The sequence below is a fragment of the Lagopus muta genome, chromosome 4 (genome assembly GCF_023343835.1).
Source record: "Lagopus muta isolate bLagMut1 chromosome 4, bLagMut1 primary, whole genome shotgun sequence".
NCBI lineage: Eukaryota > Metazoa > Chordata > Aves > Galliformes > Phasianidae > Lagopus > Lagopus muta.
In genome coordinates, this window is record NC_064436.1 from 57,581,703 (window position 1) to 57,602,589 (window position 20,887).

The 20,887-nt window shown below is 36.0% G+C and overlaps 1 protein-coding gene across 2 annotated transcripts in view; it reads left to right on the plus strand.

Annotated features, from left to right (window-relative positions):
• The window catches only part of BOD1L1 (biorientation of chromosomes in cell division 1 like 1), a 36,845-nt gene that overhangs the window by 9,804 nt on the left and 6,154 nt on the right, over positions 1-20,887 (plus strand). For both annotated transcript variants that reach the window (XR_007376250.1, XM_048941622.1), the window contains exons 10-20: positions 500-6,617; positions 8,982-9,049; positions 10,229-10,298; positions 12,800-12,843; positions 13,808-13,895; positions 15,004-15,083; positions 15,717-15,801; positions 16,704-16,777; positions 18,095-18,176; positions 18,257-18,291; positions 19,982-20,027. Coding sequence is in view for 1 of the 2 variants with exons in the window: in XM_048941622.1 (XP_048797579.1) it covers positions 500-6,617; positions 8,982-9,049; positions 10,229-10,298; positions 12,800-12,843; positions 13,808-13,895; positions 15,004-15,083; positions 15,717-15,801; positions 16,704-16,777; positions 18,095-18,176; positions 18,257-18,291; positions 19,982-20,027 (6,790 nt within the window). In the remaining variant the exon portion in view is untranslated. The remainder of the gene's footprint in view (positions 1-499; positions 6,618-8,981; positions 9,050-10,228; positions 10,299-12,799; positions 12,844-13,807; positions 13,896-15,003; positions 15,084-15,716; positions 15,802-16,703; positions 16,778-18,094; positions 18,177-18,256; positions 18,292-19,981; positions 20,028-20,887) is intronic.

The following is a 20,887-nucleotide window of genomic DNA, read 5'->3' on the forward strand; positions in this document are numbered from 1 at the left end:
GTTGATAAATTTGATTTTCTTGAACTTTTCCTTGGGAAGTTGTAAAAATGTAGTCTGACTAGTAGAAGACAATTCTTGAGTTTTTAGCAACAAAGTTATTACCAAGAAAGTGACAGGCAGAAGTTTAACTGGAAGTCTAGAACTACCTGGTATGAGTTTCTGAATTTTGTTTAAACATTGTATCAGATTTTTGAAGCGACTCATGGAATATTTGAAATGGTTGTTGTCCGTTTAAAGATATATTTAAATTGTTTTTAAAAGGAAAGTTCACTTTAGAAAGAAGTTCAAGGTCAGGCAGACTGTTAAATTCTGTTTCTTTTGGCTTTCCTACAATAGCAATCAGTTGAAATGAGATTAATTTTTTTCTCATCAATTTTTACAATTCTTATTATGATAAGGGTTCCCTACTGCATTGTTTTTAATTTGCCTTCAACAATTGTCAGTCATGTAGTGAAGGAACTCTGACATCTGCCTACGTATATTTAACTTTCTTTTGCAGACTTGTGAAAAAAATTCTTCAAAAGAATTAAAGCATAACCATGGCAAAACTGAAACCTCTAAACCACTTCGAAGACTTTCGGAATCGATACATTCAGCTGAGGAAAACAAAACTGATTCTAAAGTGGAAAAAGAACATAAAAGAAAAATTTCCACATCTCTTCATACTGAAGGAAACCAACAGGACATTGAAACAAAGGACCCAAAAAGACAACTGGAAAGATCAGAAGCCAATACTGATGAACTACAGAAGCAGAAAACCATATTCAAAAATGAAAAACACCCCAAAAAAGATAGTGACACAGAAATTCAACATATGAGAAATGCTGCCAAAAAAGAAGCCAAGTCTTACAGAGATAAAAATGAAAAGGAAGTAACGGCATTAGAAGATAAACTTTCCTTAAAGCATAAATGTAAAGGAGATAATATTCATAAATCAGTTGAAGATGTTGAGCTCCATTCTTCTGAGAAAAGTTTGAAAGGAGAGGATGGTGCTCAGAAACATAATCAACAAATGAAGAATTCCTCAGATGACAAATCTGAAAGAAAAAGTAAACACCGAAGTGAACGGAAAATATCAGTAACTGGAAAAGATGGAAAAGGTATTTCTGATTCCACTTTAAAAGCTGAAGAGTTACTTCGTAAGGAAAATAAAAAAGACAGGCATCTCTCAACAGAAAAATCAAGAGCAGAATACAAATCCAAAAGATCTCTGAGTGATTCTAGGCCGCAGAAGGATTCTATAAGTGCCTCAAAGCAACTTGCTTCTGCATCGCACAAAAGAAGTGAAAGTTACTCAGAAGAAAAACATGAAATAAAATCCACTAACTCTGACTGTAATTTGAAGCAAGAAGATGGTGTTCATAAAGACAGACGAAGATCTAAGAGCCTTGCAGAAGACAAAATTTTATTGAAGTCTAAGTCAAAGAGTCATAGTAAACAATTGAAAGTATCCGAAACAGAATTACAAGAAAATTTAGCAAAACAAGATACTAGTCAGAAACTGGACAAAGATAAGCACATGGAAGAGAATGATTCGGATAAACAACACAATTCCAAAAATGAAGATAAAATATCTGAAGAGAGCAGTGCTGATTTTGAGTTTGAAAGTGGAATGCAGTCAACTCAGGGATCACAAAAAGACTCCAGTCACAGAGTTAAATTGCACTCTGGAGAAAGAGGATCTGTAAAAGAGAAATGTAGAGGTGATAAAGATTTAAGTAACTCCAAACTAGAAAGAAAGTTATCTGTTGAAAGTCACAAAAGCAGAAGCATAAAGCACAGCAACAAGGAAATAAAGAAAAAGGAAGAATGTGCCAAAGTGGAGGATAAAGATATGAAAGAAATGGATGGTGGACATGAGAAAGTAATGGGCATCACAGTGACAGTGGATAAAAAACAAAGTAAAAAGGTATCCTGTGAAAACAGAAAAGGCAATATATCAAACCACAATTTGCTTGGAGAGGAAAAGCAATCAGTTGGTGTAACTGTAAGCAGCTCTCTTCCTGTTCCTCAAAAGTCGAATATGAATAGTAATGACATGTGTTCTGGTCATGAGGGAGAAGTGATGGAACTTGATTTGGATGAAAAAAAAGTACAAGAAGAATCTAAAATGGAAGGAAAAGACACTTTAAATTCAGTCCAAGCCACAGATGCCAAATACACAGCAAAAGAAAAAATCTCTTCTGCAAGTAAGGAGTTAAAACACACCTTGGCAGATCTTGAAGCTTCTGAATTGAAGTTTCTGGCTGCGGTTGAAAAAGCTAATAAACAAGAAGATATCCCTAATAAGCAAGTTGGTGCCTTAGATGCTTTATCCAAACAAACGTCAATGGATCAAGGACTCCATAAAGAAGGAGCTTATAAAATGGGTATTGTATCTGGAAAAAGTCGTGGAATCTTACTGAATGTTCCCAGTAAGGACCGAACTTCAGAAGACAGCAGAAAACCAAAGAATTTTAAAACTGTGGTAAATTCTAATTCAGATAATGTTCCTTTAGCAATTAATTCTCCCAGAAAAGATGCTGCTGATCCAAAGTCCATGGATATGGAGATCTCTGATTTTACACATTGGGGTAGTATGTCTAGTACATCTAAAGAAGAATGCCGTAATTCAGATGGGACTACTTTGTTTGAAGATGACGCAGCTTCAAAGAATGATGCAACACAGGTTGTATACATGGAACAAGAAGATAGTTTAGTGTTGAGTTCTATTATGAAAGGTGGTGATGACAACACTAAGACAAACAATATAGAAAAAGATAATGGAACACCCCATTCTGATGAGCAAGCAATGGAAAACAGTGCAGCTGGTTCACCTAGTCAAGATTATGACAAAGCATCAAAATTAGAAAGCACTCCAAGAAGCAAATTGAAAATAAAAGAGGAAAGCTTGAGGACTGTTGCGACTGAAGACTGTGGAGATGTACCAACAAAAGCACTTCTAAAAAAACTGAAAAAGAAAGAAAAAGAGTGCTTAAATACAGATTATTCCACAAAGGGAGAAAGAAGCACAATGATGGATAATGTGCAACAGAATGAGACGTGTGATACTTGTAATGTGATGCAATCTTCCTCTGTGCTAGCATCTAAAAAAGATCCTGAAGAAACAGTCAAAGACTCTGTTCCAGCTACTGGGCAAGAAAAGAATAGTAGCATAAAAGATAAAGATGAAAGCAGTGCTGTAGGTACCAGTGCAGGAAGCAATAAACTTAGTCTGTTGTACAGCAGTATACAAACAATTCCAGCCACTGTGATAGGAACTAGCACAGAAAAGATTGAAAGCACTGTAATGGCCTCTAGTACAGGAGAAGAAAGAGCTGAAGGTGCATCACATTCTGAAAAGGGAAGTGATGCTACAACCACTTGCTCAGAAGAAGAAAGCGAGATGGCATTAATCTGCACAAGCATAGAAGCTGACGAAGGTTTCACAACAGGCTTATGGGTAAAAACTGGTGAGGGGAGTAGTTTCATTACAGGAACAGATATTGGTGAATGTACAGTTACAGCAGCAGAAGAAGGTGGTGGCAGTGTCGTCACTGAAGGATTAGCAGAAAGTGAAAGCTTTCTGACAAGTACAAAAGAAGAAGAAAATGATGATTGCACTATGGTTGATGCAGAAGAAAGCAGTAAGGATTCAGTCAATGGAAGTGGAGTAGAAAATGAAGATAGTGTGAATAGTGCTGGAGCAGAAGAAAAAGATGATGCTGTAACTAGTGCGGGCTCTGAAGAGAAGCGAAAGACCTTGACTTGTGTAGGTGCAGGCAAATTAGAAAGTTCTGTGTCCTGCTTAGGTGAAGTAGAGAGTGATGGTGCCGTAACTAGCGCGGGTACAGAATCAGGTGAAGGATCAACAAGTGGTGGCAGTTCAGGTAAATTTAGGGGCAATATAGGAGCTGACCAAGTAAAAGAACATGAAAGTACTGTGACTTGCACAGGTGCAGAAGAAAGAAGTCGTAACTTCATTATGTGTTCAGTAACTGGTACAGATGCCCAGGGAGAAGGTTCTGTAAGTAGGGCATGTATTGCAGTGGTCGCAAATAACAGTGCCACAACTGGAACTACTGGTGACAAATGTGAGGATACTATAAATGGTGAAAGTACAGTGACCAGCACAGGCATAACTCCAGAAGATGATGCTGAAATTTCAGTTCTCTGTACAGGACTAGAAGACAGCAATGAAGGTTTTGCAGTTTGTTTAGATACTGAAAAATGTGAAAGTGCAATGGACAGCACAGGGACAAAGGAGGAAGCTAGTATCACTATAGTCAGCATTGGACCCTGTGATGATGAAGGTTTTGTGACTAGTACAGGCTCAAAAGAAGAGGATGAAGAAGGTGAGGGTATTGTGACCAGTACTGGAAGGGGAAATGAAGAAATTGAGCATGCTTCTACTTGTACAGGAACAGAAGGTGAAAATACACTGATTTGTATAGGTGCAGAAGAAGGTGAAAGTTCCATTATCTGCATAGTTGCTGAACAAATGGAAGCTGAGTCAGGGCTGGCTGGCACAAATGTAAATAAGCTTACTGTTGACAGCATGACAGATGTAGAGAAAGAAGCTAATTGTGGCACAAACTGTAGAAGTGCTAAAGGGATAGTTGAAAGCAGTGTAACCAGTGCAAGTGCAGATGATGAGGATGCTGTGGCAGCATGCATAGAAAAACATGAAGGTACTTTAATTCCCTTAGATGCTGAGGAGTGTGAAGGCCCCATGACTAGTGTTATGACTCTGCAAGATAGAGGTCAGCCTGGTGCTGAAAAGCATGAGAATCCCATGACCTTTGGCAGTGGAGCACTTGATGGCTCTATAAGTAGTGCCATTCCAAAGGAAGATGAAAATTCTCTTATTCCTGCTGACAGAGAGGAAAAAATTAAAGGTGATATCATCTCTACCAGTACAGTGGAAGGAAGTGATGCTCCGTTACATTCAGCCGTGGATACTGAGGATGGTCCACTTACCGTTGCAAGAGCAAATGAAAGTGGGGAAAGCTCTATGATCTCAGTCGATGCTGAAGGTACAGAGGTGCCCATGCCCAGCACAGCTACAGAATTTAAAGAAAGTGTGCTTGCTTTTAGCAGTAAACAGGACAAAGATGAGTGCACAATGATTTCCACTAGTATTGTAGAAGAATTTGAGGCTCCTATGTCTAGTGCCACTATTGAATACAATGGTCAGCTCCCCTCTGTGAAAACAAAAGAAATAAGTGAAAGTACTGTGGTTTCTGTAGGTACAGAAATATATGACGTTCCCATGCCCAGTGCATCCAGTGCAGAAGATGATGAAAGGCATCCAACTGCTAGCAATAAAGAAGAAAAAGATGAGTGTGCTATGATTTCCACAAGTGTTGTGGAAGAACAAGTAATCCTGATGTCAGATGAAGTTGCAGAGGAGACAGTTCAACATATCTCAGAAACAGAATCTAAAAATGAAACAGTAATGATCTCTACAAGTACAGCAGAATGTTTTGAAGCTCCTATGTCTAGTGTAGCTGTACAAGATGAAAATAAACTCACTGCTTCAGAAACAGAAGGGAGATATGAAGCTGCTGTGATCACCACAAGTATGACAGAGGAATGTGAAATAGTACTCATCAGTGCAGCACCACAAGCTGAAGATCAACTCCTTGTAGCAGAAAGAGATGAAGAGGATATCTCTCCAAATGCATCTGAGGAATGTAAGATTGTGGAGACCACTGCTACTGTAGATGAACAGTTTGAACTAGCTGCTTTCAATACAGATGCAAGAGGCAAAGGTTCTGTGATTTTTGTGGGAGAATGTGGAGGTCCTATGCTGAGGGTTGCCACCAACAGTGAAGATCAGGATGCTGCTTCAAGTATAGGAGATAAAGAGGAAGGAGCAGTGATCGCTCTGAGCACAATGGAAGAATGTGATAGTCTCTTCACATTTACTGTCATAGAAGAAAGTCAACTTGATGCTGAGAGTTCAGAAGTAAAAGACAAAAGTGAGGAAGTTTTTAATACTGCTAACCAGATTGAATGCATCCTATCAACTGCGGGCCCAGAAAAAAGCAGTAATTCTTTGCTTGTAATTGGTCAGGAGAATGAGACCCATGAAAGTGTTGTGAGGGGAGCATCAATAGCATCTCAGATGACTGTAGACAGTGAAATCACAGAGGCAGATGAAAATTCAGTCAATCTCATGAGTGTAGATGAAGCCCTTTGCGTGGAGATTAGTACAGAGACTGCTGTGAGCCCAAGTCCTTCCTCAGAGGTAAACGAGGATGATGAGCAAGCTGAAGATGTGTTGCATGAGGATGTTGCATCAGAACTCTCTTGCGTCATTTCAGAAGCATCAGTAAAGGGTGAAACATTAAGAGATATAAACTGTAACTCAGACGTGCTTTTAGAAAGTGACTTTTCTGAAATAAGGACTCCGTTGCCTGGGGAACGGTCTCCTTCCTTAGTTTCTGCAAATGAATTAACTGTAAATAACCACAGTGAAGAGACTATAGAAGCAGAATTGGGGGAGAAAAGTGACTGTCCTGTGTTGCATGTAGAAGAGCTATATGGCAGCGATGATAAAATGAACTTGGTTAAAGTAGATGATTCAGGAGTTGAAGTTACTTTTCAGAAAACTAATACAACCTGTAATTCAGGTAAGGATTTCTGTGGGGTTTTGTTCTCTCTTGAGTTTATAGATATCCTCAATAAATGTTTTTTACCATGACTAGAATTAGCAGTAACTTATGCTGTTCAGATATATCAGACTTCTTTGTAGTTTGCCAAATACTTGCTAATTATGAATTAATGAAAAATAGTTAAGCATGTAATTGTGTCTGTATTGGTGTGACTAAAGAAATCAGTATCCGATACGTGTTGAAAGAAATGTTACTGGATTGCAGAATGGTTACTAAAATGTATCAACTTAAAATTATGAGCTAATATGTTGTTTGCAAGAGATTTCATTACCAACGTTCAGAAATCCAAAAATACTTTTATAGGAAGGAGGATATATTTTATTTAGACATATGTTCAGCAGTTTAAAAATGGCAACTTTGTAGTGATCTTTGAAAATCAAGAATGACCATCCTTAATCATAACTGCAGATTTTCTCAGGAGCTCTTATATTTTAAAAAAAAAAAAAAAAAAAAAAAATTTGCTTCAGTCTCTTTATAGAGCCATAGAATGGCATAGGTTGGGAGGGTTCAGCTTAGGTTGAAGTTCATCTAGTTCCAATCCATCCTGCTGTGGGCTGGGTTGCCACCCACCACATCAGACTGCCCAGTGCCCCATCTGACCTGGCCTTGAAAGCACTGCCAGAGATGGAGCATCCACAGCCTCTCTGGGCATCCTGTTCCAGTGCCTTACCACCCTCTGAGTTTAAAAAAAAAAAAAAAAAAAAAAAAAATAAATAAATAAAAAAAGGGGGGGGAAAAAAAGAACAAACCCCTAGTGTCTTCTTCCTAATGTCTAATCTAAATCTCCTCTCTTCTATTTTAAATTCCCCCTTGTTCTGTCATTATCAAACTACATAAAAAGTTGGTCTTCCTCCTGCTTGTATGCACTCACTTCAGGTACTGGAAGGCCACAATGAGATCTGTCTGGAACCTTCTCCAAGATAAACAAGTCCAACTCCTTCAATCTGTCTTTATAGGAAGGGTGCTGTTGCCCTTTCATCGTCTATGTGGTCCTACTCTGGACCTGCTCCAGCAACTCCACATCCTTCCTGTACTGGGGGCTGTGGACTTGGGCTCGCTTACACTGAACTTTTACACTGAATTTTTGAATTCTTTTCTTGCTGATACACTAATACACTTGAAATAGTCATCCTTTATGTTACTAGAGGAATTGGGCAATGATCCTAAATACACAAATATTTTAAGTCGCCAATGATTTTAGGTATCTATTTTAGATAGAATGCTTGTGATAGCATATGGCACTAAGAATACGTTGGCACTAAGAACGTCATGTTTTATTTCTAGTTCAATTTTTCTTAGGAGGTTATTACTTCAAGTGAATTTGCATGGTTGCAAGTTCCTTAAAATACCACCTAATGAGCATTCTTCTGTTTTCAGCCTTTCTTATTCTCCAGATTAGCTGCAACACCAGGTTTAGGAAATAGTAAATTCTTTAAAGATCAAGTTCGTTGTAAATTTTGGAGAAACTAAATGGTAGAAGAATCAGTAGAGAAATGTTCTTATCTTTGTGTACACCAATGGGAATGGACTGCTATTCATATATTTATTTTAATAGGTTTTTCCTTTTCCTGTTTGACTTTGCTGTTGTTTCAAAAATGCACTAAAATTTTATGGTGTAAATTTGGGTCTAGTTTCTCAAGGGTTGGTTGTATTCTCTAGTTGCCTTTGCTTATAAAAAAAGGTGCCCAAAATAGCTGTATAAATCATACAGAGTTTGTGTCTGCGTGGCTTCTTTTTCAGATGTTGAAAGCATGTAGTTCCCATACAGAATTAAATGGGTGGGGTTTTAAGGTTTTGTGAAACAACCATCACTGACAGGAGGTACTGAGTCTATGGAAATTGGATAATTTCAGTGGTTGTGGTTTTAGAGCTTATGGGTTTAGACCTAATTGTCACTTAAAGGAAAAAATATTATTCTTAGTATTAATTTGTACCTGTGGATTCATTAATACAGTAGTAATTTGCTATTTAGAATTGGGTCAGAAAATCTATTGATGTTTTTGAAGGAAAAGCATGGAAATAAGGCAAAGTCAGAAGTCATTAGTAAGCTGGTAAATCCTGACAGCCTATATTCACCACTTCTTGTATTTAAGGAAAACAGAGAAATACGTGTGTTCTTGCAGATGCTGAGTTATTCTTTTGAACTGGTTTGCTGCAGACAAACTTGCTGTAGTTTCCATTGCCTACAAGATGAGGCTGTCTTCGCATGTTGTGCTCATGAGATGATGCTAAAGGATGGTGTTCTACTGTAGCTGAATACAGTACTGAACTAAATACAGTGTAATGTAATTGAATAATTTCAACATGTTTGTATTTCATTAGGCAATAATGGAGCTTTACCAAAGTTGGCAGAAGAACTAGAATTTGAAACTAACTTGAGAACTGAAGAGGTATTTATGATATTTTAAATTTCTTCACTATTTCTTGCATGGTTTTAATTTCTAAGATTTCTTACTAAGCCTTTTATTTCTGTTCAATAAGAACTACATTTCAAAACTTTCAAAGAGTCATTTTTTTCAGAACTTTCAGCTGTATTCTTTTAAACAATTGGCATTAAAGTTGTGTGATGTCCATGTTATTCTGTGGTAGAACCAATTCCCTTCCTTAGCTGTGTTTTCTTCTATGACAGTGACATCCAAGATTGCTTTTCATTAGAACTAGTCATACTGTATGCTTGCTTGTGATCTTACTTGTAAAAATAGTTATATATGCCTTAATACTTATGTTTGGCAGTCGCTGGTTTAGTGTTTTGAAGTGGTATACAACAAAATGAATAGAAGTGCATCTTTCGCTTGATTCAGAGTATGGTTCAGAAAACTCACAAGCATCTCTAATAGGGCCACCTGGGACTTGCATAGGGATGCTGCCTTCAGCTCCAGGGCAGACCACTTCAGTTTTTCTGAATCAAGCCTGAAATGCATTTCAGGAAAACCTGAGTCATTTTTGGTCTAGTGGGGTTTATTGATTTGAGTACCCCTGGCAAGTGGCTGTACTGTTTGCTGGGATAAGATGGTCCTACAGTCATTACGCTCGTATTCACGTGGCGTTGTGTTCGAGTTTACAACGTCTGGATTTGACTTAATGCTATGTGGAGTTAAGTATACTTACCTATGCATTTTTAACATATAGCTGATCTACAGCTTGAATTAAAAAGTAAAGGGGAAAAAAAACCCGAGTTGGGAAGGCTTCACTACACTTTGTTATGCTTTGCAGTTGCATATTTTTCTGTGTATGTGAACATTTCTATAATACTTATAGTGATTGGAACTCCTCTCACAGTAGGAATTTGCACCTTGAATTCCTGAGGTTTCTCTTGAGATCTGGTTATATTAATTTGTTCTTACTGACCAGCTTTAACTATGAAGTCAAGCTCATGGTATTACATTGTTCAACAGTAACGTGACTAATCTTCGTCAGTCTGTTATTAATATTTGTATTACTATCTTAAGAATGCTTTTGAAGACTTACACACCATAAAACAATAGTCATAATTATGTGAGGGAGGGGAATTAAATGTGTTTGTACTAGATGTCTGTCATATTTTTTGTTTCCTTTCATCTTGTGTTTAGCCACCACAGCCTGAAAGTCCAAAAAGTGAAGAAGTATATGAGGATCTTCGTATTAAGGAGCTACAGAAAGGTGATTCCATAAATCTATTTCTAGATTTGAAAAATACTCTCTCTAGAGAGATTGAAGTAAAGCCTACAGAAACCTTTTGTGACAGGCTTCTAGGAGTTCATGTTGCTTTGGAACTCATTTGCATTTGGTCTGCAAGAAGGAGGGAGGTGAATATATCTTCTACTAGGAAGTACTAAAAGAAGGTGGAAAGCGTTGAGTATTTAAAAAAAATAAAGTAGACTGCTAATGTTTTATTTGACATTAATAAATATTTGAGGGAGGAAAAAAAGTTTGCTCAGCTGAGGTACAGAGACTTCCCAAAGAATGACTTGCTTCTTTCTTACCTAAGAATGTCCTTGTTTCTGGTGTTGTGAGAGGTGCTTTGGGGCTGTGACAAAAGTGCTGTATGATCAAGTCAGAATTAACAGGAAGATTTTTATTTATGTATTTACTTGTTGCTGTTGTTCTGTCCTGCTCTCCAGAAGATTAAAGTGTTTCTGGTCATCCACTGAAGTAAGTAGGTAGTCACCTCGCTAGAAATCTCAGTCAACTCTACATCTCTGCTCAGTAATTCCTTTTCAATGCATAATGTTATTCTTAAATGGAGGAAGAAAAGAAAAAGCCCTCCTTCCCAGAAGCACGTTATTTTAAAATGTGTTGCAGTTGTTTGGCTTTCTTATTAAAGCAGAAACAAACCCCTGCTTTGTTCCCATCTTGATGGATTCTGTGCTCCAGATGCTTTACAAAGATGTTTACAACACTACCAGATGAGAGTTAATCTTCAGTTGGTAGAGTAAAAAGCAAAACTAAAATGAATTCCAGGAGGTACCAACAGTACTGCTGTATAGAGTCCAAAGAGTTGAAAGATGCGTTTCCTATTACAGAATGTTGCTGAAAGCATAAATTGAAAGGACAAACTGTAAATCTCAATTGTAAATTTTTACATGTATACCAAAATAACTGTTTACCAAATAGGGAACAAATTGAGTAAGGTGATACACGTGTTGGTGTCAAGTTTTAGATTCCTTTTTATTCTTGAGGTAGGTCAGATAGCTAGTTTAATTGGTCTGAGCATATTCTTTTAGGTGGTAAGACGTGCTCTGTTCACAAGAAAGAAAATGTAAATCCTGAGAATCGATCAGAAGAATGTTGTCTTGGAGAGACCAGATCCAAAACTACAACCAGTTTTCCTCTACTCTGAGATTTGTTCCAAGGGCCTGAAAAACTGCCACTTTATATCATGCAGTCGTGCAGCAGACAATACTTACATTTTAAAATGCGCAGATTGAACTGGCTGTGATAATCTTGTTCCATGTAAAATGTTTAACAAAAATCCATTTGTTGTGTAAATCATCTTGGTTATGACACACACAGAAGAATAATGCTTCGTAGCTCTTCATGGAGTTTTTTCTTTCTCTTCCACCATACAATAATCTTTTATTTTTATATATATACGTATATGTATATATGCATATGGCCCAACGTACGTAAAAGGAAGTTGTTTAAAAGACAAATGTGTGTCCTGTCATGAGTATGAACAGCAGACACAGTAGTTTAGTAGTCCAAGATTCCTTGGAATGTAAACAAATCATTGCTGTTTGAGTGGGTAGGATCTAGCTCTTCATTTGATGCTGCTTTAAAAATTGAAAAGATATTGTGCAACTATGCTCTATAGCTGTGCATAAATTGTTTCTAAAATATGAAGATGTAAGAAATGAGTACATGTTATATAAAGTTGTACATAAATGTTTCCATTGTATTTTAAGTTTGTGTTCTTACTTAACTGAAAGAAAAAATGTTTGGACTGTTTCAGCAGCTTTTTAAAGTAAAAATATTAATTCAGTTTCCTATGTGAATCAGATCTAAAGGATTTGTAGAGTCTTCTTGTAGAACAGCCTTTTTATGATTATTTTCTTTTGTACTTACATGAAATAGCTTTAAAAGATGCAAAGGGCTCATTAGTTATTTCTAATTATTTTCCAGATTCATGTGGTATGTAAGGGTACGGCTTTGTTTTATTAGATCCAATTATAGGACAATAGAGCTTAGCAATCTAGTAACTTCTATGTGCACTGTATCACTGGAGTCACTGCTACGGTTATGCAAGCATCAGTTCTCTGCCAAGCCCATTGTTACAGCTTAGTTTTCAGTGTATTTTACTTTATCCTATGATGTAGCATCTAGATTTGTGATGGACAAAACTATGACTTACACAAATGCTAAACTAAATCTGAGATTTTGAAGTTGCAAGGTATTTCATAGGTCCCAGTGTCTCGACTGATTTGTTGTAGCCTTAACTTGATTCTCAGCCATCCTATGCATTGGAAAATCGTATTCTTTGTTTTTTGTCAAATATGGTTAAAGAGGTGATTAATGTGCTTGGATGAATCATTTCCAGTAGTGAAAATAAGTTGCATAGTTAGTACTTTAGGACCCTTCTAGGGAGGCGAAGTAGAAAATACTATCATACTTTGCTATTGCTGAGCATTTCTGACTTTTTTTTTTTTTCCTATTTTTAATAGGTTCACTGCAGAAGAATAGTGCTGTGGAAAGAGAAACTATTCACGTAAGATTTATTTAATTTACTCTGTTTATGCTGCTTTCTTCTTGCTTGCATTTACTTCTATTTACATTAAATATTCTTTAAAAGAAAATACTGTTTCTTATATAAGCAGAGCCTATGTATATTGAGACTGTGCAGCTGTATACGTTGATGCCCAATTACTCTTTTGAATTTAGTAAATAAATCTTGTCTTATTTAACAGTCTATGACTATTCCACAATTGTTAGCTGATAGAAAAGCTTAATTGTCCTCCTTGAGAACAGAGAACAAAAAATAGGGATTATACTGGGGACTTGAGTCAGATCTAGAAAGCTGTTGTTTTGATGCAGTCCACTGTAGTCTTAAAAGAACACAGAGCCTGTAATTATAATGAGGATGATTAGGAAAGTTGCAATACCAAGTTTTTCTTAGGGAGCAGAAACAAGATATTGAACACAGATGACGAGTAAAAAAAAAAAAAAAAAAAAAAGTCTGTGATTTCTTTAACTTGAATTTTAATTTATTAATTTAATTTATTAACTATATATATATTAATTTTGCCAATTAATATGCCCATGCTGGTTGGTTCTGTGTTGGTTCTAGCAAGGTATCAGTTTTGATCCTGCATGTAGGACAGTGTCGTTACTTTAAATCTGAAAATATTTTGTGTAAGTTGCTATGATGAATTGCTTTTACAGCACACGTTTGGATGCCTAATTAAAATTAAGCCTCTTTTCATTAAAAGGATCAATTAAAAAAATCTGAAAATGTGACAAGTCAGAAGTTCTTTCATGCTAATGATAACATTGTTTGAGTTCTGTGAACAAACTGCTTTTAGAATATCACTGCCTTCCATTTTGGTACTTGCTTAATTTAGAAGTAGCTAGTAGCAATAACTTTTTTCCCCTTCTGTGTTTACAAACTTAATTGTGGAGGGGGGTGGAGGAGGAAAGGTGAGGAGTTATATTTCTTTGTATTTTATTCATAGGTGGAAAACCTGGACACCCAGATAGCTGAAGAGCAGCAACCTAGGGTAATAGAATGTAAAACTTCAGGAATAATGGATAAAGAAAAATGTAAGTGATCCAGATCTACGCAAATGTGTATAAAGCCTTGCTGCTGCAAAAGAAAGTCCTGCTGTGAGCAGTCCGTACAGTTCTCTTTTGGAGGACAGAGGGCAGTGGGGAACTCCAAAATCCATAGCAATTCTTTTTTTTTTTTTTTTTTTTTTTTTTTTTTGAAAACAGCTCAATATATTTGATGCAACTTAATGTTTCTATCAATGTATGGTGGTAAATTCAGTCAGTAGTACACAGAGGAGTTTTATAGTAGATTTTAATCATAGAGGGAACAATTCACTTTTAATCTATAAAATATTTACTAATTTTATCATTAAACGAAAAAAACAGAGGTGGAGAATAAAGCTGAAGAAAGCTGATCATCAGGGAAATATCTAGCCATTCACTGAACTTTGTGAGGCTGGTTTTTCCTACTGTTAGACTGGGAGGACTGACATCTTTGTCTAGAATCAGGAGAGAAGGAAGGTAGTCCATTGAATAGCCTAAATATTTCAGTTAATCTATTCATTTAGACTTTCTGTTAAGATAATTGTTATGGGTCTATGTAATATCTATTCAACCTCTGCTCTTAACTGCAGGAAAGACTTACTGCAAAAAACCTTACTATAAGTTTTTGTGCTTTTTTGTGCTTTTTTTTTTTCTGCATCAGAACAACAACAACAAAAAAGCATGAGGCTAATTGGTATTATAATTTCTGTGATAACTCTTTTTGTTCTGCTCCCAAGAATATTGATTTCTTAAAGTGTGTGATTGGAAACCATGTGGTATTCATTATAGTGTACCTCATAGCACTACCTGCTTTTTTTGGTTGGTTTGAAGATAAGATTCATGTTTGAATTTGACAGATACCATATCACAAAATTAAAAAAAAAAAAAAAAAAAAAAAAGCAAGAGACATGGAATTCTTTTATGTAATTTTTTTATATTCCTTTACCAAGATAGGCTAGCCTAACTTTCTGTTCATAGCTTTGAAATTAAGATGTTGCTTTTTGATTTAAAAAAAAACAAAAACAAACAAACAAAAAAAAAACTTTGCAATAGTGTGCTGGTATAAAAGCCATATAAAATCTGACAGGTAAACTGTTTGAATTGTTTGTTTTTACAGCCAGCCAGCTGATTGCTCAGGATGTAGGAACAGATGATGATCCAAGTCCGTGTTCCAGAACAAAACCTAATAATATGAAGGTATTTTTCGAGAATGTTTTTCTTTTTTAATTTTGTGTAATTTTAACGTGGAAAAGACTTCAGTGTTTATTTCTATAGCAGTTTATTTTGGGAGGTGTTTTCATTTTTAACTGTTAATTACTCTTACATCGTGTTGAATAGAAAATGATTATGGAATGATAACTCAAGTTTTCAGGAGGTACTCAGGAAAAAAAAAAAAAAGGTAGATTTGGTGTTCTATGAAATATCTATATAATACATCTTTGATGCATTGTGGGCCAATTTGCACTGTAGTTAAGAGCTTGGAATCATGTGAAGTACCACAGGGTTCCAACTGCCCAATAAGTTCACCATCTTGATGCTTGTACTGATTTAAAATCTGCAAAATGTTATCAGACTTGACCTGAATTCTGTATTTGCACTTCCCCTTTGAGTCAGAATAGGTACTTAATGAAAAATATCTCCCTTTTAAGAGAAGGTACAGAATGTTTTACTTTATCTCACCTATTGATTTTGATTAAGGTTCTCAGCATCCAAGTTTTCAAGAGACACTACAAAATCTTGATGAATAAAATAACTGCTTTTTTTCTGAATGCAAGTAATTGACTGTAATCTTTAATTTGTAGTAAGATGCTCTGTTTCAAAATAATGCAGGAAATTACTTCATGTGATGCAGCTGAAGTCTCCGAAGAAGTTGTTGTAACACATACACCTCCTGCAAATGCTGTGGAAGAAAAAGGTAACGAAAGTAAAGAATCTGCAATTTACTGACCCTGTACTTGAATGCTAGTATTATTTGAATGTTTCTGAGAGCAATGAGAAATCCAATCCCAGCCAAATGGTTGCATAAGTTCTGTAGTTGTGTTCTGTTCTTGCTATCAAATAATGCATTGTTCTTAATTCCTTTAATAGTGAGAGCAAATGTGATGTTCCTGCTGTGGAGGTAGCTTGACACAGATAAGGAGTTATGGGGGATATCATGCATCTGCTGCATTGTGCAGTCTGGGAAGCCACTTGCAAGTAGACAATTGGAAAATGATACAGCAAGTTCAGGACATGGGCAAGAACTTCTAACTCAAACCAGTAATAAGAGGAGAGTTGTTCTAAGAAAAAATCATGACAAATGCACTGTCAAAAACAGTTATGTTTGTTTATGTAGGAAAACCAACCAGGAAGGAGTGTACGAGTTAAGCTGTTGTAGTTTACTTTGTGAAAACACTTCAAAAAAAAAAAAAAAAGTGTTGTGGCCACAGTGCTAATACTGACTTGGATGTAACTTCATTCTGTCTTTCTGTTTTGTATTAACAGTTGTGTGCTCTCTGTTGAAAAATCTTTAACTGTTTAGCAGTGAGCTTGTATCCTCAGGTTACTGTTTCAGAGAATGTGTGAGGAAATTAAATAGTTGTTTGTTGAACTTTGTTTTAACTTAAATTAAAAATCACTTCTGAATCATCTAGGGTTAAGGAGGCATTCTGGCAGTCCAACATACTGTTGCTATGAGATGGATGTTTATAGGGAAGTTGAATTTGAGGCTGTAATGTGATACAATACTTTTAGTGCAGGATTGTGGCCTGTACCTTTTACTCTGTCTAATAAAATAAAGATGCACAGTTTATTTTTTTTTTCTATGTGCACGTGAAGATGAACTTACCACTGAGCAGGAAATATTTGAAAAGACGAAGCAGAGTCTAGAATCAAATGAAAATTCTGTAGAGGTGAGTGGTCTTATTCATGTTAACTAATTGAGATAATGTTGGTTCAGACAGAAAACAAGTACTTTGTATTTTGCTGACAGCAATACTACAGTTTTGATTCAACCAGTGTATAAATAGCTGTACAAATTTTGGTGAGTTTTTTTTGCTACTCTAAAGTGCCAAAGGCTCTTGTAATTATCTGTCACAAAGCATAAACATGCACCGTAAGGCGTCAGTGGTTGTTATTAACGTAGCAGTAACTTCCTTCCTGCATTTAATGGTGCTTACAAATTGTATATAAAATAACTGTATACAATTCTATACAAATCATGTTTCCTGGAAGCTTCATAATTGACGTGTGGACAGTTGTATCACTTCATCAAATCCAAGCTGGCTCTACAAAAATATTACCATTCAAACACTTTTAAGCTCTTTTTAATTATCTTTTAACCATATACTTGTGATATTCTGCAGTGGTTGTTGTAAAAGTCTGTCTGAACATACTTTGAGAATAACATTGTTATCTGAGTCTAGAAGTGGACACAGTTATAGAAACTTGTGTTTTGTGGTTTGCTTTTTTTTTTTTTTTTTTTTTTTTTTTTTGCCTCTGCATTGAAAGTGGAAAAGCTTTTAGAAGTTTAAATTGCCACCTATGTGGGCTCAATGTTTGAGTCACCAGTAGGGGGATCAGGACACCTCTAGATTTCTGTAAATGCTGAATGAAGCACTTAATTCTCTTTCATGTAAAGGGGAGCAATGGTTTTGTTATTGGAAACAGTCAGACCATCTTCATTACTTGTAGGTGTCCTTAATACCTTAAGCTTCAGCAGCTTCAAAGTAGGGAGCTTTTGTTTTTTTTTCTCCTCCTTCAAACTAAAGGCCTGATGTATGTAGCAAGCTTCACAAATCTGTGCACTGAGATAATTAGGATACTGACTGTTAAATAGCACTACCTCAGCTGTTACAAGATGTTGCCTATACTATCTAGAAGAAGAAATCAGACTGGGAGTTCTCTTAAGACTGAAAAAACATGGTGAGATGTACAGGAGAAGGTTAGAAGCATTTGTTAAATGAGGTGATACAGTTGATAGGGATGTAAAAGGCATGAGAATTTTGCATAATCAGAAGTTGACTTGTTTCTTTTTAGCTTTGTCAATGAATTTTATGAAAAGCAATGTCTATTCGTACAAAACCTCTTTCACCTAAGTTATGTCTCTAAACAGACAAGCACTATTTCTGCTCACATCACATTATATTGACAACAGTCTTTATACTATATTGCCCCAATACTGGACATTAGTTGTAGTAACTGAAATACTTTACTTTTACTTTTTATAGGATAATCAACCCGTGATAGTAAAACGGAAGAGAGGGAGGCCTCGTAAACATCCTGTTGAAGATGTACAGCCTGGTGATGGTGGTAAGTAATTCATAACACTTGTGTGGAGAAAGAGTAAAAATAGTAACATTCAAGTTCTGAATTCATATTTCTTCCCTCAGGTGGGGAGTCAAAAGCTGATATGAGCACTGGCAATGTAAGTGCCTTTATTTTGTTTGAGTGCATTTAAGCATGAGATCCATTATTCTGTTTTAACAGGTAACAATGTTTCAGAAACATTCTATAGCAAGCTTGATAACTGAATTCACACTATAATAAAACTATAAAAACTAAATCCTGTTCTAATAGAGTTTACAAGCAAAATATACTATTAAGTCTGAACATGGCAAATAACAGGATTAGTCTTAGTACAGCATAGTTACACTGTCTAGCAGTATACTTGCAAGCAGGATGAAATTCTGATCATATGCACATGTCTTTTAGTTTGTGCTGTGAATAAATTTGACCTAACGTTCAAGGATGACTTAATGTAGAAAATTTAAGGCTCTTGTCTTCACTGAGCCTATTGTTGTAACAGCATATAGTAGCTCTTAACATCTTTAAAATAAACTTGTGCAATCTCCATTACACTGTGTGTGGTTAACTCATAAGACAGAGATATGCTGGTAGTAAGTTAAGCACTCCTGAAACAACTCAGTCTTCTAAAGCTCAGCAGTATCTTGATTTCTTAAGCTATGAGCCATAAGTCACTGCTAAATAAGTAAGTATTCTGTTGAAAGTGCTTCTGTAGTCCAGTTGGGTTACAGCACTGTGATCAAGCGTGGATTGAGCAAAAAATTCTTGCATAAAAAGAGGTAATGATTAAAAAATAAACAAAGAAATTATATTGAAACTTGTGTGTTCTGCATGCTTGCCTGGTAAAGCACCTGCTGGTTGTCAAAAGTCTTGGGAATTTACCTAGTCTATAAATAGCAGGTATTCTTCTGCCTATGTTTATTCTGTCCATGCAGTATTTCAGGCAGCCTGTTCAGGGTCCTGTCCCTTTTGCAGGTCTGGTACAGTTTTGTGTCTGAATCAATTTTCCTAATCAGTATCTTTCAGTATTTCTTCAGTGAAATGTGTTTCAGTCTTGTTTGTTTAGTTGTCCCAAATAAAAATTAGAGTTAACTTAAAATCCCCTCTAGAATACATATGCCTTTACACAGTGCTGAAACTGAGTTGTCTTGTTCTAGGTAGCCATTTTAAAGGTCTTATACTTCCCACTGATGATGGGTATTTGTACCAGTCAGCTACAGGCTGGCTTCAGGAGGAACAGTATTTAGCCGTCATCTGAGAAAATGGTTCTGCAAGGCTGCATGCTGTTTTTGCAAGACAGTCTTCTCAGGCTGCTTTGAGAATTGTTACTACTTCAGAGATGGCATAGACATCTTAGTGTAGTCATTCAGTGATTAAAGCAATTGGATTTTATAACAGTCATCATAGGAGATCATGTGGTTGTAACTGACTTTTTCTGTGTTCTGAATAAATACAAAACTCTCATGGCTGTAATTTGTAAATCTGTGCTTACATAAAATGACTGCGCTAAGCTTTTTGTATCACCAAGAATTAAGTTTTTTTCAGAAATGTATTTAACTGAAACTACTTTTAAGTTAGTGTCTATTATTGTAATGACTTCCTTTGTCAATTACTCTGTCAGGTTACTGAAACTACTGTCATTTCATTTGTTTGGAGGGTAACTAGGTGCAAACTTTCTGCCTGTTGATTAGAATGTTCATTTTTTTTTCTGAGACTGCAGATATATGCACATATATATGAATGAAGTTTCCATGTTTATGTAATACAGATCTGGGCTTTTCTGATTTGTCGTCTTTCTTTTTTGTTTCTAGCTGCAATTTCCTACCTCTGCAAGTAGAGGGAAAAGTCCTCAAAAAGGTAAGCAAACCATGAGAGAAATCCAAGGGGGTGATCTAGAATATCAGATGAGTCCTTCTTAAATATTGTGTTTTAAAATGCATATCAGAAAGCAATCTAATTATGTTCAGTTAATTACATTATCTGTGGATGTGAATTCGAAGAGGTAAGTGGTAGCTTGAGGGGATATCTCTTTCTCCTATCGTAACTACTATAAAATCGTTAATAAGATGATTGCTTAGCTTCCATTAGAAATGCTTTTATTGTTATAAACTGAAGTCAAATCAAAAGAGACTTTCCTATTTCTCTTTTTCATTCAGACAACTGTCATTTGTAAGAGGTAAAATTGTGGTGAATTTTAAGCAGTGTAGTTAATTACGATAAGTGATCTGTACTGCGCTGGTTGCTTAGGCTCTTTTTAGTAAAAGCCATTCATGAATATATTTTAAAATTCACTCAGGAAGCTGAAAGGAAGTTGAAAAACGGCTTATAAACAAATACAAACACTCATGTCCTTTTAACTGGAAGTTGTTCTGCACATGGCTTTACAGTAGATGCATTCGCATACATAATGGGAAGGGAAGTTTTCAGTCAGTGGAACTCATACAGTTGGAAACAACTGATTTCTAGAGGCAGCGTCCCAGCTTAACAGTTCTCTTATGTAATTAGTAGTGGAAAAGGACTTCTGTGGAGAACTCTTCCTGTGTAAGTAGAAACAACTGACAATAGGCTTGAAACCAAAATTATTCTTGCACTAATTGCTGCTGGAAAGTTGATATGGCTTTTGTTATTATTATCGCTAATTGTTTTCATACTCAAGGTAAAAGTACAGCCTTTTCACATACGAGGAGAAGATTGGGTCTGTTAAGAAGGACGTGACT